This window comes from Cyprinodon variegatus, unplaced genomic scaffold, assembly GCF_000732505.1.
Source record: "Cyprinodon variegatus isolate N-32 unplaced genomic scaffold, C_variegatus-1.0 Scaffold129, whole genome shotgun sequence".
In the NCBI taxonomy this organism is placed as follows: Eukaryota; Metazoa; Chordata; class Actinopteri; order Cyprinodontiformes; family Cyprinodontidae; genus Cyprinodon; species Cyprinodon variegatus.
The window spans coordinates 790520-818285 of NW_015150582.1; the positions used below are offsets into that span (position 1 = coordinate 790520).

General features: G+C 37.6%; 1 protein-coding gene across 2 annotated transcripts; it reads right to left on the minus strand.

The window, feature by feature from the left end:
* Window positions 1-490: 490 nt before the first annotated feature.
* On the minus strand, window positions 491-27766 carry pgf (placental growth factor). 2 transcript variants are annotated; one of them, XM_015376048.1, is made up of 7 exons: window positions 9548-9626; window positions 7235-7271; window positions 5273-5469; window positions 4027-4106; window positions 2032-2061; window positions 1879-1941; window positions 491-1787 (listed from the first exon to the last, which is right to left on the minus strand). In XM_015376048.1, exons 2-7 carry the CDS (start codon window positions 7260-7262, stop codon window positions 1766-1768), a joined length of 420 nt encoding a protein of 139 aa, XP_015231534.1. In that variant the 5' UTR covers window positions 7263-7271; window positions 9548-9626; the 3' UTR covers window positions 491-1765. The 2 variants fall into 2 exon arrangements, with proteins under 2 accessions (XP_015231534.1, XP_015231533.1); XM_015376047.1 differs by lacking the exon at window positions 9548-9626 and adding an exon at window positions 27185-27766 and having other exon boundaries at window positions 493-1787.

A 27766-nucleotide genomic window follows, 5' to 3' on the forward strand; every position in this document is an offset into this window, starting at 1 on the left:
GTATATGTAACCTTGTGCATTCCTTATATAGCATTACATTTTAAAATTATTATATTATATTATCCATCCATCCATCATCTGACATGCTTTATCCCAAGCGGGGTCACGAGGGGTGCTGGTGCCTATCTCCAGCTATCTACAGGCGAGAGGCGTGGCACACCCTGGACAGGCCAGTGGGAGTACCCGGAGGGAACTCACTGATGCTCAGGGAGAACATGCAATCTCCATGTAGAAAGACCCCGGGCCGGGAATCAAACCCGGAACCTTCTTGCTGTAAGGCAGCAGTGCTAGCAGCCCCATATTATGTCATATTATATTATATAGTATAATATATTCCTATATATATTATATAGGAATGGGCAAGGCTGCAAGTTGCCAAAAATTGCTCACCAGGCTAGGGTTTGTGCAAGTCCGCAGGACAAATTCTATTTACAAACTTGTAAAAGTATAAAAGTCTTAAACAATCGAATGCAGGTTAACTCTCTAACATTTATTGCTTGCTAATCCTTGCTAATGCCAGTAAAAAAACAACACCCCCCCAAAAGAAAGTTATCTGACAGTCATAGTACTTTTATTATAAAATAAATATTTAAATGAAATAAAAATAATAGCATAGGTAAAAGGTTTCTACATCATACATTTTCTTCTTTCGGTGTATGAGGAAAAGATATTACATAACTAACTCAACTGACCATTCCAATACCACTCTGTTTCTATAAACAGACTCAGGAAATCACCTGTGGAGCGAGATTGACAGGGTGTTATGTTACCAAAGGGGACATGTATAAAGCAAAGCACTTTTGTGTTTGTCTTTTTTTTTAAATGTTGTGAAAATGGTTGTAAATATGTTTAAAATGCATTACAAATACTCAACAATGGATGAGATACGAATAAAAAAAAAAATTAAAAAAAGATTTTCTTTTGATAGTTTTCTACTTTACCTGTCGTTACCCAGAATTTGGGTCATTGAATATGACCCAATTTCTTTATTTGATCACATGGGATGGATTTGCTTTTCCAGTGTTACTTTTAACATGCTTGTTCCTTTAATATTTAGAGCAAATGTGCCTAGTCATGTAAAGAGTACAGACTTTTTCTTGTGAAACACACAATGGTATGATTGGGTTAATGCATTCTGAAGTAGAATAGGAAAATGTGATGATAAGGCACATTTAAATAACTGCCAACTTTATCAACCAGCTCTTCAAATAAAATATTTTCCTATTGAACATTTTTATGCCCTATTTTTAAACACTAGAGGGAGGCATATCATTGTTGCATGTACAGTGCATATGTACATTTAGTCAAAAAACAAAAACCTTTACAAGTCTTTACAATGATAATCAGAAAAACATAAACTTTTTGAAGGTTGTTGGTCTAACGACTTTAACAATAAATATAGAGATTTAAGTGTAACCGCCTTTAAATACAAGAATAACCGACAAAGTAACTAACACAATAATATCAGGTGGAAGATCAAAACATGAGTCTTTCGTTTTCTACATTGCACTGGCTCCCAGGGATGTCCATTGTGTCAGGTATGTAACAGAGTGTTTCCACCAATCAAATCGCACGTCCTGTTGAACTTCGTCATTGCAGACACCCTGTTCGTTATCGACAGCATGTCAGCAAACCAACCCAGCTGTTGGAGTCTCTGGCAGCAGACACAGTGTTTGATAGATCATTGGAGGAGACTCTTCATGCTGTCACCGGGCTCGATGAATAGACAGCCACGCTGCAACAGGAGGTTGGGTTGCCGCTGAAGTTACCTGCGGGGAATCTGGCACCTGGAGAATGAATAGAGTTGCTGTTTTATCGACATCACCTTAATAGCCTGTTGGTACGTTAACTTTTGTCTTAATAAAAGTGTGCCATTACCTGTCACAGTCTTTTGTTTTTTGTCTCTCCTTTCTCTTCCTTCCTCTTCCTCTTTGCCTTTTCCTAAACAAGGATAAGATAATTGTAAAAAATCCCCACATCCTCTGAAAAAAATATAACTTTTAATCATTGATCTCCGAAAGGGGTTCTTACCTTCCAACTTTCACCAAAGGTTTCCGCTCTCTGAGAAGATTTATAGAAATTATATTACAAAACATTCCCTCCAAAATGTTAATTTTTAATGTATAGTTAAGCTTTATGTAATATGCATGTTTTAAAATAAATACAATACTGTTTAATAGCCCTGCTACCTTTATAGCATTCAATATTTTAGTTTTAGAATAACTTGTTGAGCAGTGTCCCCCTTTCCTCCATGTCCTGTGTGGAGTTTCTTTTACTGTTCAATATTCCTCTTTAGGGCATTTGTAGGAGGTTAAATTATGCTTATGAAAGTAATTCAGCTTATCTGAACTCGTGATATATTCATTCTCTGCGAAACAATATATAAACAAGTAAACGGATGATAAGGGTGCTGAATGTAATGCAGCAGAGGTCTTTGAGTTGAGATTAGGACCCAGGACAGCCGCGTCAGTGACTAAGAGCCTATATATCGCAGGCATGTCCAGAGTCGGTCCTCGAGGGCCACTGTTCTACAGCTACAGCTTTAGGAACAACGAAAGAAGCAGTAGTAAAATGCTAAAGCACCATTATCCTCATTGACACACATACAGTCAGACCTTAAAACTTGACAGGAAGCTGCCAGTTATCACATTAAGAAGCTAAATGTCTTTCGGAAATAGATTTAAAAGTCAGAACAGATAAAAATTCCGGTTTTTGGTCACCATGACAAGAGGTCGGGTTGGTTGAATAAAGGTGCTTTCAAAGCAAAGTACAGTATCATGCATGGTGGTAGCGTCACCTTGCTGAGGGCCTGTTCTCCTGCTAATAGGGACGAATATAGATGAGCAAGACTCGATTACCATCCTTTCAATTCAATCCTGAATGTCCTATATGTATCAAAGTTTGTCTGTTTTAATTTAATAATACTTTAACCATAAAGTATATATATACCTGGAGCGTGTAACCAAGATAGTCTTGCCCTCTTCTAAATCTGATTCTGATAACCTGCCAAGCTGAATTCATAGCGTTTTGCAATGAGGTTTAAATCTATACGTTATAAATCTTGGACGGCTTAAATGCAATCTGTGAAACCTTTCCAGCTGACTGAGTGAAGCAACACCCAATGCCTGCCTACCAAAGTTTGATTTTAGCAATCACAGTAACAAATTATGATGTCATCAGATGCTGTGAAACTTCAGCTTTTAACAAGCTTGCTGTTGCTGACAAACAGGTATGAAAGCAGCAACTATGCATACATCTTCCTGTGCTGCCATGTTTATTTTGATTCTGCTATGGGCTTGGTAAATCAAGCTCGTACTAAATGTCCCGCCTTAAACTGTAATACTGCAACATGATTGGCTGACCCGTTCCACGTCGGTCTCGAATGGTTAAAGCTGGAGAGGGAAAAGATGGATTCTTGTGTGTTTAATAAAAACACGAAAATGTAGCCTGTGGGGAAGGTTTCTTTAACCTGAGATTGTCATCACACCTGCTTGTTTTGAATACAATAGCAACATTTTACATAAGATTACACAAAAGTGCTACCAATGCTAAAAACACTAAATAAATAAGAAAATGACGAGTCAATGATATGATTTTTGCAATAATTGTGTTTTCATACTATCAGAATAATAAATGTTTTAAAGAGACTGTTAAAATAGTGCAGTCACATCTGCTTCTAATTTAAGTAATGACCTGATGTCAGCAAGGGTAAATAATATGCTGAATGCTTTTAATCATAGCTCTGAAGGAGAAATAAGTATCATTAAAAACCATAGATTAGAATTTGAGGAAAATTCTCTGAGAGGTCAATTCATTAAATAATGTCACACTAAACTAAATTAAGCAATTGTAGACTATAATAATAAAACATACCATAAAGAACAATGAATTTGCTGCATCAACTTATTCTTTAACAGCAATTAGAGGGTTTAACTACATACACATAAAATATAAGAAACCTTTTATTTTTATTTTTATATGTATGTGTTTTAGGTGAAAATTATGAAAAGTTTCTTGTTTTCTTACCTACATTCACATGTCTTATGCTCCACAAAGGTCATCTCAACATATTCTTCACCTGGTTCTGAAGGTCGGATTTTCAACAGCTGTTTAGCAAAGTCAGAAGACACAGTTATAATCACAGGACCTTTCAAAATAACTCATAGTGCCTACACTTTCAAAGATTATATATTTGTCTACAGACTTTAAGGGATTGAAAGAGAAGTTTGTTGAGAAACAATACATGGTTTTCAACATTTTAGCACAACAATCTGAAAAATAAAAATAAAAAATGCAAGCCCAACCATTCCTGTTTAGCCCTGGCTTTATGGTTATGACTATTGTCCCAGTGGAAGGTTACCCTCCATATTGGCTGCTAGTCTTGAAGCTCCTATTGGGGATTTTATTCCAATACCTCCCCATCTTTAGCACAGTATGATGTTGCTCTGTTTCAAGGTGTAGAAGTTGTGCTTAACATTATAGTGTGTTAGTTTTGCAGGTCAGCCGAAAGGTTCATCCTTGGTTCATTTAACCAGAGTGCATACATCTTGCTGTCTCCACAAAAGGACTTTCTGCTCAGCAGTATTTAACATACACATAGTCTGTAAGCCAAGCAACAAATGCTTTTGCTGCCTGAAAATTCTCCCACCTCGGCTGTTGATCATCTAAAGCTTATATCAAGCTTCTCTATGCACATCTAAATAAGGCTTTCCTGCCTGACCTGTCAGTTTAGGTGGAGAGACACGTATTAGTAGGTTCGCAGTCATGCAATACTCATAACATTTTCTGTATATGGATTCAAAACTGCTCTGAAAGATGTTTGGACCGTGGGACATATTTAAACAACTTCACACTTATATCCCTGACCTGTCTGCATTATTTAATCATGTTTTATGTATGTTTACTCACTGATGTTTAAACCTATGAGACCCTCACAGAACTGCTGCCTTTATGCTAAGATGATATTAAATTCAGACAGACTCTTTTTAAAAAGGAAATTAGTTGCAAAATGTTTCACTTAACAATATCAAGAAGTAAGTGAATGAATGCATATATTCACATGGTTCAGCTTCAAATTACAATTATGAGATTTTTTATTTGGAACAAAAAAACCTTGAAAACCATTTTTTAATCAAACTTTACAATTGTATGCTACTTTGTGCTGTCTACTTTGTGCAGATGCCATAAAATACATTGAATCTTTGTCAAATTGTATAAAAATTAAAGGGAAAGTTTTTATTTTATATATATATTTTTTTTGCTGTTCTCTTACCTGCATCGTGACATTTGAAGTTTCAGTGGGATGACACTCTAAGTTTTCATCACCGCAGCAGCCCGCACATCTAACCAACGGCACGCAGGAGGGGCTGTAAATGTGCTCCACCTCTGTCGGGTATTCCTGGACAACTTCCACCAGCTTCTCCATGGTCCGGCAGAAACTGCGACCCCACACCTCTTGAAACATCAACACTGTGAGGAAGAACAGAAAGATAAACCACTTTGAAAATAAATAAATATTTGTCCACTTATAGATGCACTTACAGTTCTTGATTTAAAGCAAATTCTCCAAATCTTTAATTAGAGGCAAAAATGACTACATGTACTGTAAATAACCAACACTACTAGTTTATATTTATTTGTTTGAACATTTATTTAAACAGGGTATTAATGACATGCTCATGTAATGCATACAGGGACCTAATACCAGATGTGATATACAGTGTATCCTGTTTCCTACTGCAGAAAAAAAAGTACAATGTGCACTACACTTTCCTGTGGGAGTACATGTGTGAAAGTGTCCTACTTGCTGTGAGGGGGAGAAAAGTACAGGGACCACTATAGCCAAACACAGAAGGAAGAGAAAACAAACACTGGGAACATGGCCATGAACAGAACCCTGCTGGAACTGGAGCTGGGCTGCCCCGCAGGCACCTCTGGGACTTTACTGACCCCCAGAGGTCACCGACTGGAGCCTGACACCACAACAGCTGTTTATAAAAGCAGACGGACTGGGAGGAGACGGTCGGGGAAGCATCCACGGTCAGCAGATGAGGCCATGAACTGTAATGTTGTAATACAACGCAATGGGACAGTTTGCTGGCCAGTTACTACTCCTTAACTTCTCTTTTACTTATATGAACTTGTTTCTGTTGCATGAATTCCAGATCCAAATCTTGGAGCTGTGCAAGTCTTTAACTTGCAGTTTATATTTCCTTTGGCTGCATTAATTTATAGAGATGTGAGGGAGGGAAAGGATATGAGGAAGGAAGGTCAGCAGTTGGGTAATCCCTTTCAGCTTAGGCATGCCCCGTTATCATCTAGATTCAAATCAAGCATAATGAATGATTGCCCAGATTCCTGAACTTTGTCATGCTTCATATCTAAATAATCCATAGCAAAGATAACCAATTTTAAAACAAGCTTCATTTGGTGACCTCTAACCTGTATTTGAAAAAAACAAAATATAGGTAAAATATTCCCTTTGTGGTTTTATTTCTATGTGGATGTTCTGTTATGGCACCTTCTGTAAACTGTATGCTGGTTCTGGTTAATTTCCAGTGTCAGATTATTTTAGATCTACAAAACAAAGCAAGGTGAGGTAGTCCTCGAGTTGCATTATTGACTTTATTTACCAAATAATGTAACAGGCCACCTTCAATTAACTTTTAAGAAGATAAGGGTGGTGGGTGGAGACGGGCAAACAGTAATTGAAACACAACCTCAGTAACAAATAATGCCATACTGATCACTAAAGACCATATATTTGTGACTTTAGGCTGTTTTATACCCACACTTTCAAAATACCACATGATCTGGAAGTTACTGTATGTCTGTGTACTGGTCATGTTTTAGTTTGCCTAGATGTAGTTTAAGAACTGAAAAAGGGTACATCATGGAAAGAAGCAACAGTCCTACCGGTAGTTATCTCTTGATTATTCTTTGAAAAATATTTAGCTTCAAAGAGGAGTAAATTAATAAGTAACTGGTGCATGTTAATGGTTTGAACCAATCTGACAGGAACAGGCCCAAAAGGAAAGCTGAAAGCAACAAAATGTTAGTGTGTATGTCGGAGAGCAAACTGTACAAGAGGCAAACTGAGCTAAACTTGACAAAACAAAAAAGCAAAAAATAAGATAAATATGCTTTTCTTTGTAGCTAGAGTTTTTTGCTATGAAATCCATAATATTTGCCAGCACAATTACTAATTTAGAAACAAAAATAAAGAATTACTTACCTCCAGTGGTGCTGTTTGTGTCTGGCATGGGCAAATTCTGCAGAAGAGAAAAAAAAGCTTTATAAAAAAACAATGAAATAATAAAACATACGCATTTACAATGTGATAAAAATCAAGATTGGACAAGAATAAAAGCAAGTAAGTAGAACAGAGCAAGAAAATCTAATAAGACATTACTCAACATTTGAAACAACAATAAAAAATAGATAAAAATATGATTCTATTCAACAAAGTCTCAGAGTAAAATCTGTTTTAAGATATTAATACGGCTATTGCCACAGTTTCAGAGTTGCAGCAGAAAAGCTCCTACAGTTTTCTAAAATGCAATAATTTGCATTTTAAACCATCTGGTCTGCTAACCTGCAGGATAAGGACTGTATACGTTAGGGCAGCAGTTAAGCCTGGTGTAAAGGAGCCTAGCTTTTAAGATAATAGAAAAAAAAAAAAACTAATGAAAAAACTGTAAGCAGGAGAAGGGAAACCAAAATGGCGAAAAGGGTATCTTGTCACTACATTAGCAACAAAACAAGCAGCGGTAATATGTAACAGTAGTATGTCCTTAAAAATGGAAGACTTATTCCAAAGCACAGGTCAGCTCAACTGGAAAAATCTATTTCAATGATATTTTAATTCAATTCATCTATATAGCATACATTTACAACACATGCTATCTCAAGGAGCTTTACACAGATATTACAGTCAGACTGGTTCAAAGATTTCTATCAAAGGAAAACCAGCTGGCTGCATCGAGTCATTGACTCGATAGTGGTTAAAAATGTCTCCTCGCCTCAGGTGGCAGTGCCACAAGTTTCAGCAGAAACAAAGAAAAAAAGAGGAGGCTCTAAAGCAGAGCCCTGTGGTACCATCCTGGAGGAGGTCAGCAGTTGTTAATATAAAACCAATGATGCTGAAAAAACTTCTATTTGAAATTCAGGACTAAAACCATTTAAAATGTGGTTTACACTGCTGCATTGTAGGGATGAGCCACACCAAATCACTTTCATTAAAGATGGTCTACTTATCAATAGTGTTAACTAACACAGGGTGGGCATGCAAATACATTTTCAACAGGCTAAGTAATTTCGCTATCCAGTGGTGATAGCTGGTGCTACATAGATCTAAACTAGGTTGACAGTGGATCTTTCTTTCCAACCCAGAATTAGATCAATCTTTTTGACATGCAGCAGATCCTCGCTGACATGTTTCACAGTGTGCCCAAATGTTTAGGTTCAAAAACCTGCTTCCTGTGCTGTAAGATTCACTTCTCTATTTATTTACCATTGATGGCTTCCCCCCCTGTCTTGATTTCTTTCCCATAATCCCCCCGATAAACAGAGTGAATTTCTCATTCGCCTGGGAAAACACAAAACCTCTGCTTGACTCCATCTCAGGAAGGGAAATCTAGGTTTGATAAAACACCCTCCGGCAGAAATGCAAGACAGGCGGCAGACAACCTGCTTCCGCAATCCTTCGTAACAAGAACTGTATATGATTTTTTTTTCTCTCTCTCTGACAAAAGCTTGATTAATTTAAAAAGTCAGTGCAGACTAAAACATGACAAAGTATTATGCAATATTACGACAGTTGTTTTCGCACCATCTGTTCACTGCAAAAAAATGCATCCTCTTCCTGTTTTGAACCAAAGTTACCATGTAGATGAGGATGGTATCACAACACAACAGTCAAGACACTTTTTCCAAGCAGCATGAATTATGAGGAACGTCCTGAAGATGAATTCCAGCTCGTACAAACATTTGGGGGAAATATTTTAAACCTTTAGCAAGTTAAGTAGGAGATATATAAACATGTTTTCTATTGCATTTCCTCCGGTAGGCTTCCACAAAGTCACACAGGCTCTGTCATCTTAGAGTTCTGGGAACAGAAGAAGCTTCTCCCTCTTTTTCTCAGAGCAGCTCATCATCTGGCCGGCATGTACAGCTGTTCCTCTGACAGCAGGGTTGTTCTATAAAGTGGCGTCCACCGAACTGTGTCTGCTGCTGCACAAAAACACAGCAGGACAGGAGCTCTGCTCTCTGAATATATTTTAATGCTCAGCATGGGAACGTCACATTGCAGTTTAAACTATTGTTCAGTGTCACTTGCACCCACTCAAGCACTGATTATTTTCCATTCTCTATAGCAACGTCAGAATTAAACAAACCTTGCTCCACAATCACTGTCTTAAGATCCTTTCACTTTTCCTTTCTTTTTTTGTTTTATGGGTCTGCTAAATTACAAGAGCTACTTGGCTTTGACTCTTCAAGGAGTCTTGGGTTAAGCCTTATAAATATGAAACATAAATAAAACTCTGACCTGCAGTTTAAGAACAGATGAGAAGTTGCTGCCATAATATAAAACGTTGTCAGAGATGTCTCAGATAGCTATTCCTCCTCATGCACTTAGCAGTATTACCGTCATTTTGTTATTAGTGGGGGCTGGAGGTGGCTTGACCCTTGTGGAAAAAGAGAGGTTTTATATCAGTAAATTATAAATGAGCTTGACAGACAAATCCCCCAAGCTAGATCAATTTCTAACCGCTCCCCAGTGTCTTTTTTTCACCTAATTTTCCTGATAAAGTCTCATCAAGGGAGATTACCTTTTAGTTAATTAGCTGTAGCAGGGTCTTGTGTCATTTTCATGAATTGTTTTAATGGAAACATGACGCAGTGCCTAAAACTACAAGAGTATTCAAATTAGGCTGAACACTCTAATAGAAAGCTTTCTTATTCAACATTATCATCCTCATTGAAATACAAAGCTATTTACTTTTAACAGGAGACCTCTTCTGTTTGATTTCCACAGTATATCCACTTAGAGTGAGTATTGAAGTCACATAATTACTAAATCTAATCAATTTGTGCATAATTGAATCGTATTACAAACCAGGCTGTTCATTAAAGCCCTTGGAAGTTTATTGGAGAACAATAATGAAGTAGAAGATTCAATACATTTCTTCTTGATTAAGGGAAACCACTTTAAAGAACTCACACAGGAGACATGGAAGAAGATATTTTGGTTAAATTATATCAAAATTAAATGTTTTGACCAGCGTATAAAATGCAATGGTTATAAACTAGCTTGCTGATCATCCAGAACAAACCCAGTGAAAGCATCCTGCTGTGCAGAAGCTTAACTGGAGCAGGGATGATACAACCAGTCACACTTGATGGAAAATTGAAGCTCAACAAAGGAAAATAATGAAATAAAACTTAGAAGACAATGAAATATAAAAGGCTGCTGTTCTAGCAGGAGAACTATCTCATAAATATTGTCGGTTAGTATTTCTCTTTTGCAAGTTTGGTTTTGGGTTGTACAGCAATTCTGACTGTTTTACTCTTGTGTTGTTAGAGGGCTTGCTCAGTCCCTGAGCTCCTGCTATTATGCCGCAGAGGCCCCAGACATCATCGTTCTCTGGTACTGCACGGCTGAACTGCATCATCTTTAACCTCCTTGCTTATTCCATCTGTCAGAGAAAGGGAAGCGTGTAAAGGGAGCAAAACTTAACCATGACAGAGACTTTGCTTAATGGTTCCAGTTTAGAGGGTCAAGCGGGGGAGGTCAGTACAACAGCAGGTAAAATGGCAAATAGCTAAAAAAAAATGTGGATCCGAGAAAAAAAAAAAAAAAAAAAAAAAGCTATAATTTTTTGAAGAACAGAAAACAATGAAGGACATGGAACAATCACTTAACAACAAAATGCTTCTGTCATTTCAGCTATTACAAAACACTGACAGTAAGGATGTGGGATGTTTTGCATGATAACAAGTAAAAAAGACTGTTTGCTATGGAAGAGCTTACAGTATGTACTGTAAATCTGTCTCAGATTGTTTGTACATATTTTTTATCCAGGGTTCACATTTTGAATGTATTATATAATAAAATCTTTTTACAACGTTATTGACCATAAAGAAAACTAATCATAAAAAAATACTGAACATTGGCAATTTATTTTTTAAGAAAGCTAAAAGGCATTTTGAGCATCTTATCAACACAATGGAGTATTTTAAAAACATTAACTTGTGGTTAACAAAGTACGAAAATTTGATCAAAATGAAGCAAACAGCATTTTACAATTATCAAGCATCTATATTAAGACCCCATTCCCCATAAATCCTTCTGCTATCATTCAGTTTTTATGGTCAGCATGGTTAAATCTCTCCCATTTAACATGGCTAATAACATTTGGAGCTGTCAGCCAAGCTTTTAGGACTTTTACTGTGTAAAAAATGACAAGTCGAAGTGCCAAACGTTTAAATATCAGAACTTCTAACGACAGAACAAACCGTGCACGCAGCTGTGCATCTGGCATCATAACAACAGCAGGGGTCCCTACTCAAGCCTTATTTGATTGCTCTGACTGCCATTGCGTCCAAATAAATGGCTTCAGAGATGTGGACTCAACATGCAGAGCTGGCTGTGCAGTTTATGTTTTATCAGAGTTTAAAAGTAAAACATGGTTCACGTCAGCAGAGTTGTTTACTTTAATAATGAGAAAAGGCAGACTGGGGAAATCCCCTCCTCAGTTCTCAAGACTTGGACTAATAATGACTTGAGTAAATGGCAGCTCTTGCCAATTATATATAAATATCTTGTTTTCTTATAATGAGTACTCTGTTAGGGGGTGGAGGGGGTGGGGGGCTAATTCCCTTTGACTGGACATCAAAAAGATCACTACAATAAATGTTTGCTCTGGGTACAACAGATTGGTAGGTTGTTTGTCTGTTATTTTTTTCAGCTTTATTCAGCTGTCATTACACTGTCATAAGGACAGAGCAACGAAATGAACTCTCTGAATTTAACCCATCCCCTTGGGGAGCAGTGGGCTGCCATTGTACTGCACCCAGGGAGCAGTGTGGGGTGAACGGTCTTTGCTCAGGGACCCAGAGTGGCAATCTGTGGGAGTGGGGCTCTAACTCAGAACGTCTGGATTCCAAGCACAATGCCCTAACCACTAGACCGCCACTCCCTATTTCTTACCTACCATACTGGACAATAAACTGTCCACTATACCTTAATCAACAATGGTTCTATATAAAACTAAAATAATATGAATATGAATTAATTAATGAAATTGGTTTAGTTGTTATTTATCTTTGTTTACACTGACAAATCCCAGATGACTTGCAGAGAAACATCATTTTCTCTTTACCCAATAAAACAGAAAATCTTGTTGTGAAAAGAGCAGGAATTCTGTATATATCATCTTTAATGTTAGGATATTAATTTGAGTAAATAACCAACATATTTTTTTTATCAGTGTGTTGTTAATATATACTTAAATATATCGGTCATCATTTGCTGCGTTTGTGCTGTTGACAATGTGGACGACGCTCTGAGCCCCAGATCCAGGTTCATGGTTGTCTTACATTTGAACTGATCAAACTGAAATTCAAGCCAGGATACCACAAAGAAGACACTCTGTGGAAACACTACTCTACTGTAACACAGCTCCTACACCCTCCATTAAAATCCATGTTCCTTAGATTAAAAACTAAATCCCAAGGAGTGTTTCTCAGACCTCACATGGAGGTTAAAAAATACCAAACATATTTTCCACCCTTACATAAGAAAATCAGGTGCTGTTTTGTATACAGGAGGGATGTAAACCAAAAACATTAGCACCATTACAGATCTGATAGCTGGGTCTGTGAGGTATTCAGCTCAGAGCTCCTGATCAGAGGCAGCTTCAAAATACCAAAGAGCTTCCAAAACAAAACATATCGTGAACATTTCACAACAATCACTGACTGGCTTTCTTTCACATTTAGTGAAACAAAACACACTGATATATTTTAAAGCAGATTCCAAATCCTTAAGCGATATTTAATCAGTAACTCGATGCAATCAGCTTTCCTCAACATGGATTTTTTTTTTTTTTTTTTTTACAATTTGAATGATAATTTTAAAATGACTCTATTGCTTAATAATAGACTAGGATGAAATTGGAATGAATGACTGACTATTTTTCCGTAAACTGCCCTGAGGTGAGGCTGCTCAGTGGTGCGGTGCATAGCACTGGGTTCCATTACCGGCCCAGGAATCCTGCATGGAGCTTGCATGTTCTCCCTAAACATGCATGGGTTCTCCCGAGGTAATCCAGCTTTCTCCCACAGTCCAAAAACATGACTGTTAGGTTAATTGGCTTCTCTAAATTCTCCTTAGGTGTGAGTGTGTGCATGAATGGTTGTTTGTCCTGTTTGTCTCTATGTTGCCCTGCGATGGAATGGCGATCTATCTTGCCCATAGACAGCTGAAGATAGGCACCAGCACCCCTCACGACCACAGCTGGGATAAAGTGTGACAGAAAAAGGATGGATGCCCTGATAGTGAATTGGAGCCATATGAATGTACTAAAATGAATATGAAAGAATGAACATTCATTATGTGGAACACTGAAAAAAAAAAATAAATGAAGTCACAGTCTTAAGTCTCCTGCAGCTCCTTACAGATCCTCCAGGATTCTGGGATACATCTCAGTAACTCTCACAAGCTTAACTGCCCTAACTTGGTCATCAATGCTACCTCAAAAACTTTTTATAGTAGCGAAATTGAGATCAGGGTGTTGTAAAGTGTTAGTTTCCTGTCTCACAGGTCAGAAGGTTCATTTTGGTCTCTTCTGAGTAGAGCACCTTCTACCACATATGTGTGGCTACAAGGATAACTATAAACCTTCAACAAAACGTCCTATTCTCTTTTGTCGGCACTTGCCTCAATCTTTTAGCTCTTCTAAAAGGTGTAGGACAGTGGGACCAGTTGTCTTGCTCTACAGCTCCTCCAGTGTAGCCATAAGCCTTTGGAGTTGCTTCTCTAATTAATGCGCCACCTTCAGATATGCGTTCAGACCAAACGCCTTCTGGGTGTCAAAACGCTCAAACTTGAATGCTGGGTTATAACTGGTTGCGATGCTTCAATACTCCGGTTGCTGAGCTGTAGTTACAATCAAGAAAGTTTCCCGGCTTTGTTTGCTTTGATGAGCTCGATAAAAGTAGTTTTAACATGTTTTCTCTGAAAACGTCAAATGTGCAGTTAGGGATTTCTCGCTGCCATCAATAGCGGCTAAAGTGAATACATATAAAGCAGTTTTTTGTTTGTGGTAAAAACTGCAACTATATACTGTAAACTTGAACATCTTACACAAGCGTGTTTAAACATATGTTTTTAGTTTCATATAGATAACCACTGTTTTGCCACAGTTCAGTAAGAAAATATTTTAGTGGAGTGTTAATAATTAGAGCACCCTCTTTTACTTGTACATAAAAAATCCATACTTGTGGCATTTTTAAACCTGTGGAGTTTAACCCAATTATATATGTTTATTTTTCAAATGCTGACAACTCTGCTGAAAGGATCATGGCTTGCATGTAATGTCTCTCTTAGAAAAACTGTGTATAAGCTTTTCTGTTAGTTGACTCTTTGCATCAAGCTGCACAAGTTCAGGTTTCCGAACTCCAGCATCAAACCCTCCCATGTTTAAGCTTGGACACCATTTCCAGATGATAGACTGAACAGAACTCTGTGGGATGTTTGGGATTATAAAACATCTCCACAGGTTTATCAGTGACATGCCTGTTGTGTCTCCTGGTCCTCATAAGGATTGCCAGTGTTCACTACAAAACTTCTGAAGCCTTCACAGAACAGCTGGATTAATCATTAGCCTTTTTTCACACAACATATCATACCAGAAATGATTTATGGCTCACAGAGAAAAGAGAGAGAGCTGGATTGCCATGACAGCCAAAGTTAGAAAATAAATTTTGTGTAAATAATTTTGTAATTTATATCATTTTTCTTCCAGTTCATCATTATTGCCTACTTTGTGTTGGTCTAAAACATAAATTCTCATTAAGTCAATTGTTTTAATGTCACGGAATGTGAGAAAAAATGGAATATGGATATTTTTTTAATGTAGTATAAATTTTAAAGGGATCATTAGACCCAGTTTCTTACATTATTTGAAAATTATATTTATTCTTTTACAATGATTTGAAGGGCAGGTATGTTTTATCTGGTTCCAGTTTTTAAAAAGACCAAAAACAGAGATGGAGGAGATAAAGGTCCATATAGATGTTGATTTAGATAAACACAGCTTCCTTAGTGTAAGTTCATTAATGAATGCATAAATGTCTCCCCAAAGACACAGACACAAACAGACACAACCACTGTGTAAATGGTGTACCCATATGCAAAGGCACACAAAAACAAACACGCTACACAGGTCCTAAGATAAGATTGACCGGTGGTAATTGTGGTCCCTATTACAGTAAAACGCTTTTCTGTAAACCACAGTAAATTACATCCAGATGGGAGATTAAAGCTTGCTGAGTAGACGGCTGCCCCGAGCATCACCACTCCTCTTCCTCCTCCTAAGCAGAGGGAAGGAGAAATCCATATTTCCTGATTGCAATTGCAATTCTCCCCTGGGTCAAGGAAATTACAACTAGAGAGAAATACCCCAACAGCGTGAATGCAAGCACCGTCAGTCAACAGTTCACTACCTCTACAGAGCCCTGTGAGCACACCCTATGTAGAAAGATGTGCACTTTCTAAATTCCTTCCTCTTAGACATCCAATGTGTTTTCAGGAACATCATGGAAACATATGGAAAGACCCTAAGGTAAAACAGACAAGCTTAACATGAGTATATGTGGAAAAAAAATATAAATAATTACTGAAACATCCATCAATTTTCTGTCACGCTTATCCCAAGCGGGGTCGCGAGGGGTGCTGGTGCCTATCTCCAGCTGTCTGCCGGCGAGAGGCGGGGTACACCCTGGACAGGTCCCCAGTCCATCGCAGGGCTGAAACATTTGTGCTATATATTTGGTCAGCTTCCAGTATTGTTTTTCTTCTGATAAATGTGTCAATACCTGAATAACACCATGTCATCAATGATACAAATGCCATGGTTTTAGAGATAGTTTGTATTTTTTTAATTACATTTTATAGTGTTATTAACAACAGTTTCCTTACCAAGGGCCTGAATCAAAAGTCTGTGGGTGTCTGGGTTAGAGCCAGTTTAGGTGCCCTACTCACTTCTTTCATGTAAGAAAATTACAATAGATTAAAAAAGTGAAACAGTCAGTACTTCTCAGGATTCATCAACATGAAAACAGTATTTCCATGACCAGGTATGTATCAGTTCTTCCTAAAATATATTAAAAATACATGCAACATAATTTCGTTCTTTATCTATGTATAAAATACCTTAAAATGTACCAATAGATAATAACAGATAATATAGTCAGTCAATACTCTAATTTACATAGTCATAACAATACGAACTGTTCCTTTATTAAGTTTCTACCAGTCCTTATTTTTCCTACAGTAGACCTGATTTTCTGTAGCATCTTTTTTAACCTAAGAAGGCCTTTGTGGCATAATCTTACATGAGGATGGCATAAAAATAAGCATAACAGTGGATGTTTAACTAAAATCTTCAAGATTTTAAGTCCTGTCTATTGTATTCTTCCTGTCTAAGATTGCACTTAGACAGGAAGAATACATTTAAAGTTATAGTTGAGGATGTTCTTTTTCCGGGTGGATCATCACAATAAGTGGTCCTCCCAATTGTCAATAATTCTGGCGATATGTTTAAGTAAGGCTGTCCCCGTTTTCACTTACTGATGGTGAGTCTGACATAGTGGAAAAATTGCAAATCTTCTTTTGGAACATAAGCTTGTATGAACGACGCAAACAGTAACTTTTAAACAGAGCGTGCACAAGGAGAAATGAGCTTGTGCACGCTCTTGCCGCTCTCTGGAGCGGGTACAGGGTTGTGCATGTGCATTTGTTTTCGAAAGAGAGGACAGGTTTTTTCAAGAATTTGTGAAAATCCTCCACTATACCTTTAAGTCTGGGCTCCTCACAATTTCCTATGAGGAAGGGATTTAATCTTTAGCTAAAAATGTGTGTGCAACCAAGACAAATCTAGAAACTGCAACAGTGATCCATGCATGGTTGTCCACAATCATTAACTTTGAAGTTTTGATTTAAAATTACTGTGGCTGAATATGCAGGGTTTGTCAATATCTGAGATATGTTTTACATCAGAAGTAATCTGCTGCAGAAGAGCGAACACACATGAGAGGTAAAACACCTTTGAGACTGGATTTGCCTTAAGATGACATAGCCCTGCTTTTATCTTGGCATCACTGATAAGCCATAAGACGTAAAACATTATCTCTGAGTCAACTTTAAAACAATAAACACTTATTGGGTTCAGAACCTCTTAAAAGACTCCTGTCTTAAAAAATCCAATCTATCCTTTTAGGCTTACCACTCCTACTGTTAGTTTAAAGATATGAAGCAGGCTTTACTTGTGCAATGATACTGTAAATGTAGTGCTGAGGGATAAATTAATCAATATCTGATTTATAGCAAAAAAAAAAGAAAATCTAACTACCTACATTTTTTGGTCAGAGTCATTTAGAACTTTTTAGGATTAATCTAATGGTCAAGCAAAACCAAAAGACATTTGGTATTTATGGTTTTATCGAGTAAGAAATACAATAAGTGCATACCGGAGAGGCTTACAATCCAAATCCTTGGCTAAATTTCCTTTCACACCAAAGCAGGTTATCAGCATTGCCAAACCCAACAGACTACTGTTAGTCAGGGCTGGACTGCTGATGTAGATTTTCTCAGGCTTTTACCCACTATCAAAAAAAAAGAAAGGAAGTACTTTCCCCACAAATCTGTAAAAAATCTCAGTCATCCAGGTCAATGTCAAGCTTGAAAAAGTTCAGTTTAGGCAACTGGATGGGAAGTTTTCTGTGAGCTTTTTGGATGAGAGGCGAAATGTCTTCTAGAAACGTCCCGTATAGTTGCCTAAAGTGATATTTTTCAAGCTTTCCCCACAAACTGTTATACATTGTTGTATACAAGTAATGATAAGCTCACATATAATCTAGAAACAAAAGTTGCTGCTGACTTGCATTTCTTATCTGAAATAGAAGCATAATCTGATATTCACACATTCAGTTCTTCATACAGCATACGGTCTACTCTCAAAAGAAACATATATAATGCAAACAAGAAAAATGCAAATATAAAACCTAGAGGAGTTCCTGCATAAGGGATAGCAATAGTTCACCATTGTTTAGAATGGAAAACCCAAGTGCCTCCACCCTCTCTATCTCTAGAGTAGTAACCCTAGAATTAAGCAGAATCATACAAGGACTTTAAGAGTTTAAACAACCAGTCAAAAGTTTGGAGACATCCTTAAGTCTCCAAAATTATTAATATTTTGTCTTTTTGTCTCTTATAACCCTTTTTATATCCTTCATTTCAGAGGACTACCCCATGAAGCTCATTGAGACAATATCAAGAATCTTCAAAGAAGAAATAAAAAAGAAGAGGGGCTATTTCATCCTTACATACATTTTCCACACGGTTATCCCAGCTGCAGTCACTGGTGCCTATCTTCAGCTGTCAATGGGCAAGAGGCGGAGTACACCCTGGACAGGTTGCTAGTCCATTGCAGGGCGACACAGAGATACACAGGACAAACAACCATTGACACACTCATACTACGGAGAATTTAGAGAAGGAAATTAACCTAACAACCTGGACTGTTGGAGGAAGCCAGAGTACCTGGATAGAACCCATGCATGCTCAGGAAGAACATGCAAAGTCCAAGCAGAAAGACCCCGTGACTGGAATCAAACCCAGAACCTTCTTGCTGCAAAGCAGCAGTGCAGTCCACTGCACCACCGCAGCTATTTCAAATAATCAAAATTATAAAAAACCTTTAACTGTTTTACAATTATTGTTTCCTATATCATTTTATAGCATATTTCTTTGTTTATCAACAAAGTAGAATGCTAATAGGATAAGGAAAACGCGAGTAAGGGCAGAAAATATAAAGGACAGTGAATAACAAAGGTGTCCCCGAACTGTTTGACTGTATTAAATTAATCAACCAGAAATTCATAGATGATGGTTATTTCGACCATCCATCCAACTTCTCACACTTAGTCCTTGTCAGGGTCGTGGTGGGGCCGGTGCCTATCTCCGGCACATCTCCGGACCTGTTCAGGGATAAACCCTGAACAGCTCCCCAGTCTATAGCAGGGCAACACAGAGACACACAAACAATCACACACACATACACCTAAGGGTAATTTAGAGAAGCCAATTAACCTAACAGTTATGTTTCTGGACTGTGGTACCCAGAGAGAACCTACGCCTGCACGAGAAGAACATGCAAACTCCTGGCAGAAAGACCCCAGGCTGGGAATCAAACTCAGAATCTTTTCACTGCAAGGCAGCAGTGCTACCCACTGCTCCACTGAGCAGCCCTTACGTGGACCAGTGCTTAATTATTTTCTTTACCTAGGCAAACATCCAATCAAGGCACCCTTATTTGGACAATCTTTCACCAACTGGCATAATAATTATAACACAACTGTAAAATAATTAGAATGGTACTTAATGCACTTTCTGAGTTCTGGAGGGATTTTAATTTAGTCTATGTCATTTGAGGATAAATTATAAAAACCTTTGAGGATATAGGTATATATATATATATATATATATACCTACAGGCAGGGCAGCTACTGATGATGAAATGATGATAGTCCAGTGTTGCGATTAAACTATTAAACTATTAAAAAGCTTAATTTTTTCCCAGAGATTTTTAACCAATTGAAATGCTTTTTTGTAGAAAGTTTCAATCCAGCTTTTATTGTCTCTCTCGCTAGCATAGAATATTCATTGCTGAGGGTTACTAATGCTGTTTGTCCACAGACTTGGGAAACCATACAGCCACGTTCCTAGATTTATCTTTGATGGAGTGGACTATAAGGGCAGGCACACACCGGTTCCTTATGACTCTAAACTCTGATGTAATTGTGCAGAGCGTCACTATACCACCCTGTATTTACCAGAGTTTGTCCTAGAAATTTCTCCAGCATAAAAAACAAGCAAGGTAGTAAAAGTTATTGTAAAGTTGCTTCTCTAACAAGCTCAAAGAAAATCGATCTTTCACTTTATCTGTTTTCCGTACTCCCAAACTCCTGGGTCTTAATTGATCTTTTTATTGATTGCATATCGCTGAACCTGCTACGCTTGCTATTTACATACTACATGTTTCCACACTAATCAATATGAGACCCAACCTGGCAGGTTTACCTCATAATTTTGAGATTTTACTTTGTTTTTTCCCCCCAAAGCAGATTTGTTTTACTCTGTCACAAGGCCTCTTTTCCTGACAGACTTATGTAATTTTTTGTCAAATTGCAGCATAGATCCGACCAAAATACATCAGGGGTATACCTCTGTCAGAGCTACACAAGCAAATTTGCAGAGAATCTGAACATTAGATTGGAGGCTAAATCATGTCTGATGTATTCTGGCCTTAAGGTTCTGATATCTTACAGCTAAAGACTGATTTATTCTCAGAAACCAGGTTGTCTGAGTGTGTGTCGCAGTGAATGCAAATGTGCCTCTGCCTCTGCCGCAGACACTCTGCCACATCTCTCCAAAATTGTAGGTGACTGACATCTGCTTTAGAGTATGCATATTTCCTGTTTGGTACCTTACCGGCTTGTTTTGTTTGTATGACCGCCATTGCAGAAAACGACTAGTTAAGTTAGGCCAGCTAGAAGAACGAGGTGCACGAGAACACTGGCACCCTTTTTCCACCTGGATCCCTGCTCTTTTTCGCCCTCATGTCCCTCCACTATTGCACAAACTTGCCCCCACTTCCTCACCGCCTCGGCTGTATCTAGAACCACAGCTAGTTCGTGATTGTCCCTCTTGCATTTTGGCGTGGAATAACATAGCGAAGACCACGCTTAATTATTGGGCATAAATCAAAAGTATCTGTGACAAACTCACTGTGACACACTGCTGTGAGGACTATAACCAGCCCTTTGGTGTTGGTGTTCGCATTGCATTGTACTGTTTTGTAAAAACCAAGCAGTTTGATGCAAGCTCTGTGGAAATTATTCTTCTGAAGGACCCAAAAGTCTTTCCCAGTATTTAGCATTTTTGATCAATGCAGCAAGTTATTACGTACCTGCTACTACTTACTTTGAACAATGTGTGCAACAAGCAATAAAGGCTTGTTAATTGGATAGTAAGAGAGGGATTCAGCAGAGAACAATGTCAACAAAACATAAAAATGTTTTAAGGGTTTGTCAGAGGTACAGCTATCCATTGTTTTTAGGGAAACTTTCCATGAGTTTTTAATCGTTATCAGCCAAGTTTTCATCAGATAAAGTTTCATAACTATAAAAGCCGTTTCAGGATCTCCATTCATCTACCAAGCCCTGCACATGCAGGCTTGGTTTATGAAATATGAGGCATGGAGGAATTCAAACAGAAAGATGAATGACACAAAATGCAGGGAATACTAAACCAGTTGGAAATGTTTATCCACTTTCACAACAAAACTCCACCCAAAAAAATGTATCGCCAAGAAAAATAGCTCAGTCCTTCCAGGTTGTATTCTGTAAAACCCTGGTAATCATGAAGGAGCAAAAAAACCCCACCCTCTGCTGGCTGCTCCATATTTTAGAGCGGACGTGAGTGATCTCTTTATTCACAAGCAAGTTGATAGATACTCCAGCTGTGGCTATAAAAAAAAGACATAAATTATCGGTGACACTTTGTTAATCATGGAAAATGTATGAAACGTCAAGTTTTTTCACCTTTTTGGTTTTAATGAAGATGATTGTAGCCAGAAAACAGCAAAGGGTTAAAGGAGTGTCCAGACTTAGTAACGTCTCTGTGTGATCTAAAAGACTGGATGTACAATCTCAGTGATTCCCTTGTTTACATTTGCCATCAGTCTCCTGGGCAGCAGGGGGCATTTATCCTGCTTTAAACCAGGGCCCCTGGGCTTTGTCATTGATGTTTTGACTAAAAAAGCCATGAACTGATTATACGGATTAGAGGAAATGTGGGGATACCGTGTGTTTTCTACCAAATCTAAAGTTTACAACAGCTGCAAAGTATCCAGCCTGAGTAACTGTTAGGAAGTGAAGCTTTCACAAACCTTTAAAGCCTCTCTGAGTCAGCATACACTTCAGTGTACAGAGGGGTGATTCCACAAGCGATTTTGGTGTGCAAAGTGTGAAATCAAATGGATGAGGGGAGGACCTGAATATGCATTAAACATGAGAGGAATCAGGGACAACTGCCACATGGGATGGAAATCAGAGATGAAAAGGGTCACAGACGGAGCTTTACGTTGCACTAGGAAATGACAAACCAAGTATCTGTGACACAGCGAACTTTTGAAAGAGTCTCCAGTTACTTTCAGGTGTACTTTGCTTAAGCAGATTTTCATTATTAGACCACCAGGTGATGTCAAGAAGCTGAAGACAGACAAGCTTTGTGCTGATTCACTGCTCCCTGACCAAGATACCTGGGATGCATCTCATTGAGACGTTGTACTGAATGCTGCAGTGCACTGACAATAAAGGGAAGCTTCTGGTGTAGGGGAAGTTGTCTAACTTACTCTCACATTTAAAGAATAATCTGTCTTCTCTAATCTACTGTATCTATAGTGTTCGAACATAGCATCAAGATGCTTAAAGCATCTCCATCAGATGGAAACCAAAGCTTTTTTCATATCTCTCTATGCTGACAAGATCAAAAAAATTACAACTCAAGTAAGTGAAACTGGGCTTTGAAGACAGCGCCAGTAATCATGAGCTTTGAGCTTCTGCAAATATAACAGAATTGCTTTACATCATGTGCTCCAGCAGAGGACCAGCGATGTGGTTTGTCACGTGTCATCTTACGAATCAGTGAGCTGAATAGAATTCATTCAAGAGCAACTCAACCTCAAATCACCAGGCTCAGTTCGAACTGCAAGCAAACTCTGATTTGTCTGATCAGATTTTTTTTTCACATAAAATAGATTTATCTGAATTAAAACTTCTGTGAATTTATGTAAAGAAATGAATCTACTACCCTATTTTTTCCTTTTGAAGAAATAGTTTTATTTTTGTATGGACAGACCTTTCATCTTGAAATTCTTTCGTTTCCAATTGAAAGAATAACTGTCATCTCTAGCAAAGAACCTAGAGCAAATTTTTTTCTCTCCTAACTGTTGACCCTCAGAACTACACAGATTGGCAGATAAGACTTCCAAGAAAACTGGAAATCTGTATAGGATAGGAAAAAGTCTGATTGGTGCTTTTCTAAGGAAAACTTTTATAAAGCTAAAAGTTATGTTACAAGAGACTATTAAAAACTAGCAAAAATGTTTTTAAAAACTTTCTTGGATTGAAAATTAGGCTCTGTATTGTGTACCCGTAACAAATTGGCAAGCAACTTTTTTCATGTTTGTTGTGAACACAAAATCAACTTGGCTCCACCTTCCAAAAGGCTCATCCAAAACATTTTCAAAGGGAGGGCGGCCAGATAGGGCGATTGATAAGTATGGGCTGGCACAACAAAACCACAAGCCAGAAAAGAATGATGGTGGGTGAGGGGCATGTAATCTACAAAGAAGCAAAACCCCAAAACAATAAAACACACAAAAAAGTCACAAAAAATCAGCATAGCTGGTATGCTTGTAAACCTGTCAAAAGAGTTGTAAGTCATAAGAAACCATTTCATATGACAGTATTTAAAATAAAGCTCTAATTTGTTGTAAAAAAAAAAAAAAAAAAAGACCACTACAATTTCTAAACTTCTGGGATAATTCCTGTCTCTCACATTACTATAAATGTTATCAATAACTGTAACCACAAATTACCACAAAAAAAAGGTTTCAGCCCTAAAAATGTTTCAGACAGACATCAGATCAATGTCTTCTTTCGTATAGAGAGCAAATGTCACTAAATTGACCAAACAAAGTCTTTAATTTGTAATTTGTTGGAATACAGCTATATAACTGAAGGATTCAATAATTTAAGTTAATCCATACATATAGGGTACACTGCCACTAGAAAATAAATGCACTGCTTCACCTTTTCATATTTAAAGCCCCTCGATGTAACACATTAATCTTCTTGTAAGCAAAAATCAAGTATTGCTGTAATAAATATTCTGCAAAAGCCCAATAACAGCACAAAAAAAGAAAGCATCCTCATACCTTAGAACTAGTATTTTATAAATACATAGGGGGCGGTACGCCCAGTGGGAGATGGCATGTTGCTTTGCCATTTTTGATCAGAGCTGCCGAAAGGCGACAAACTGGTACAGTAAGCCTTTACCTGTATTTGGAAGTGTGTTGTCAGTGGAAATAGATCACTCTACCTTCCATTTTCTGTTGTAAAGTAGAACTTCAAAACAAATGCAAAGGTGGCAGGTTTTCTGCTGGATCGGTGAGATAATTCAATAAAACATTGAAGTTTGTTTCACCATTATGTTAGAAACAGGTCCGTCCCTATAGCAAACAGATTGTTTGTTTAGGATTAGTTGCTGTTTTTTTTCTTTCATAAAAGTAACCCAAGCAGATGACTATAAGGTTCTTTCGGCTGTTTTCAGAGACATTCTCAGAATTTATTTTAGCTGATATTTTCAGGTTAATTAAACCCGATCTCTCATAGTAGAGACTGCTAGTTAGTTTCCCTACACTGGATGAGCTCCATAGTCTCATACTCTTGGCACGAGTCTGCCATTTGTAATTTATTTTGTGAACCACTAGATGGGGATAAATATTACATACTGTCCCTTTAATGCCACAGACATATTCTAGAACAGATTATGGCTTTAAAATAATCCTTTGTAAAAAAAAAAAATAAATAATAATAAATAAATAAAAAAAATCCAAAGACAAAAACAAAAAAATAAAATAGTTTTTTTTGACAAAAGCTTTAGTAATAATAAACAAACTATATGCAACTTTTAGCACTAGGGATTCTATATCTGCAACTTCTAGGTTTAGCTCCCCTGTAGGCCATTAGCAAAACTGACATAAAATGAAACAGTCTCCCTCTGGGTTTTAGAATCTGATAGCAGACCCCTTTTTGACCTGCAGATTAAAGAGACGTAGAAGCACTTGTAAAGACAAGGCCATGTTCACCCATTTAGATTAAAACCTACATCAGGGAACCAAAAATATATGTCTGATAAGTTAAGCATCATATCTGTTTTTATGCACATCAAAAGATTATTCAAGTTAGCTCTTCTGTTTCAGGGAAACTCTGGCTGCCGTAAAGCAGAGCTCTGGGTCACGTGACTAATTCAGCAACAAACTTGATCTTCTTGAATTAGATAAGGGAGGTTTTTCAAAGCTGTAGCTGCTGCATATTGACATAAAATAATTTAGCATATTTCAAATAAAGCTAAATCTTGTATCAACGGGTGCGCAGTTTTTAGAAAATAGTTTAAAGAAGCACCTTTGTCTGCAAAGAAAGCTAAAGCTATATGTGGGTATGTCTTAATAAGGTCGGGAAACTTTTGTGGTTTCAATCATTAGCAGATCCTCTCACATTGAGTCAGGCTGGCTGTACACCAAAGTCATTAAGTATTTCTATATATTTGAATTCCTGTTCTGAAAGAGAGACATAAGTGCACTCCCAGTTGACTCTCCTGCAAATTTGATAGTATGGCGACTCGCCTCATGTCATTGTTGTGTCAGAGGAAGAGTTGCATTTATCTGAAGTTCAGGGTATTCTAATGTAGATTTTCTTGAATAACTGCAGTCAACCTAAATGCAGACTCAGTTGCAGCCTAAGAAATATATGTTGCTGCCACCACCATGCTTCACTGCAAGGAAGTTAGCCAGGTCATAAGCAGTACCTCTTTTTTTTTTTTTTTTCCCAGAAATGCTTACCGAAAAGCTGTAATTCAGTTTTATCAGACCAGAGAATTTTATTTCTTCTGGTCTTGCTATCTCTATGGTACATTCCGGCAAAATTTAAGCAACCATGGGCCTTTTAGTGAAGTGTTTTCTTCTGACAGCTATTGTAGTATAAAGGCCTAATTAGTGAAAGCAGCTGTTGACCTTCTAGATGATTCTCTAATGTCCACCAGAGAACACTGGTCATTCTAACCTTATTCCTCGGTTTTGTCAGGCAGCCATAACTTTAGAGACTATTGAGACCAGAGTGCCTTTTGGGTTATGCTTAATGTTTGTGTATCCTTTTTAAAAACAATGAATTTCCCTTTATTCCTTAATCTCTGTTGCGTGACCAAACACACCACTCTGTTCTAAAAAAAAAACAACAAAAAACAGTTAACTGTAAGAACAGAAAGACTCTAACCAAGTTGTAGAATCATCTGATCAAATCAGATCATATCAGATGTACTTTTGTCCAAGTTTCATAACACATTATGAGAACATGTTTTAAATGTGTTTTAAAAGTTACCTTTTTTAGAATAAAATTACAAGAAATACTGAAAAACATGTTTTCAATTTGTTACTATTGGCTATTTTATGTAGATAAAAAATTAGCCAGAGTCTGTCATATAATACCACATGAAAAAAGTAAAAGGATGTAAATAAAACATGTATTGTCAGACCAAAACCTCAACAATGATTCTGCAGCAATGTAGGAATAAAAACATAATGATCAGATGCGTATGCTTGCTTTGCTTTTTTGCATGTTTTCAAAACTGCAGCTAATGAGGCAAAACAAACAAACAAACAAAAAAAAAAACTGTGTTTGAGGAGTCAACAAATGATTTGAGCAGAATATCTAGAAAAATATAATATATGCGTCCTTCATTAAAAAAGAGGGTGAGGCATGCTGTGGGGCCCTGTAAAACCTTGGACCGGCTCTGGTAATCCCTGACTTCTAATTATTCATTTATTATTAATTTCATATTCATATCTAAGTGAAAATAGACTACAAAAATATCCAAAAATGGGCATGATATTCTGACACCGAGCTAAAATATACATTAGTATTTGTGTCCACATAAATGCGCAAAGAACACCCATAAAACTAACTATAAGACAAACAAAATGCTTCCCGAACTTTAACCCCAAAACATCTAATAGGCGTTTAAATGTGAAGTCTGAATGAATGTTAAATAGCATACCTGTACAGGTGAAAGCAGCAGGTAAAGCGCCACCACAGTCGCGAAAGCAAAAACCGGTGTCATTTCACTGAGTTGGCGCACAGGGAGATACGGTCCCTCCACGTTCAACTTTACGCAGGGTTAGAAATGCATTAAAAAAAATAAAAATAAAATAAAAATCCCCCAATCAAGTAAGAATATGTGCCTATTAGAGATGCTGAGCAGGGGTTATCTGCTGCCAGTCCGGGTTGGAGGAGTGAGAGGAGTCACGTAGCTGCGCCGCGTGTAACCTGATGAAGATCGTCCTTATAAATGAAAAAGGCCCCCAGGGACCCAGACACTGCGCTGGAGCGCAAAACCAAACGATCTTTGATGATCTGCACTTAAAATATGACGATGATAATAAAAATCAATGTATTGTTCAGTCTGTGAGACGAAATATGAAAGACTGATAAAAAGAAAACAGAAATCACCAATCAAAGAGGAAAAGAAAAAATAAATGGTTTGTTCAGTCCAAAGGCTTAATAAAAGAGCCGCTCCGGAAGCGTGCAATAAGATCAAGTCTGAAAGTTTCAGTTTCTGATCCCGCTCTGAGCTCCAGCC

Excerpts from the sequence above, each read along its gene's own strand:
- pgf (XM_015376047.1), bottom strand. The coding sequence starts at position 27,247 with ATGACACCGGTTTTTGCTTTCGCGACTGTGGTGGCGCTTTACCTGCTG. Across the intron at positions 7,272-27,184 it reads TGCTGCTTTCACCTGTACAG|AATTTGCCCATGCCAGACAC; the intron begins GTATGCTATTTA and ends TCTCTTCTGCAG. Across the intron at positions 1,788-1,878 it reads AAAACAAAAGACTGTGACAG|GTGCCAGATTCCCCGCAGGT; the intron begins GTAATGGCACAC and ends TTCATTCTCCAG.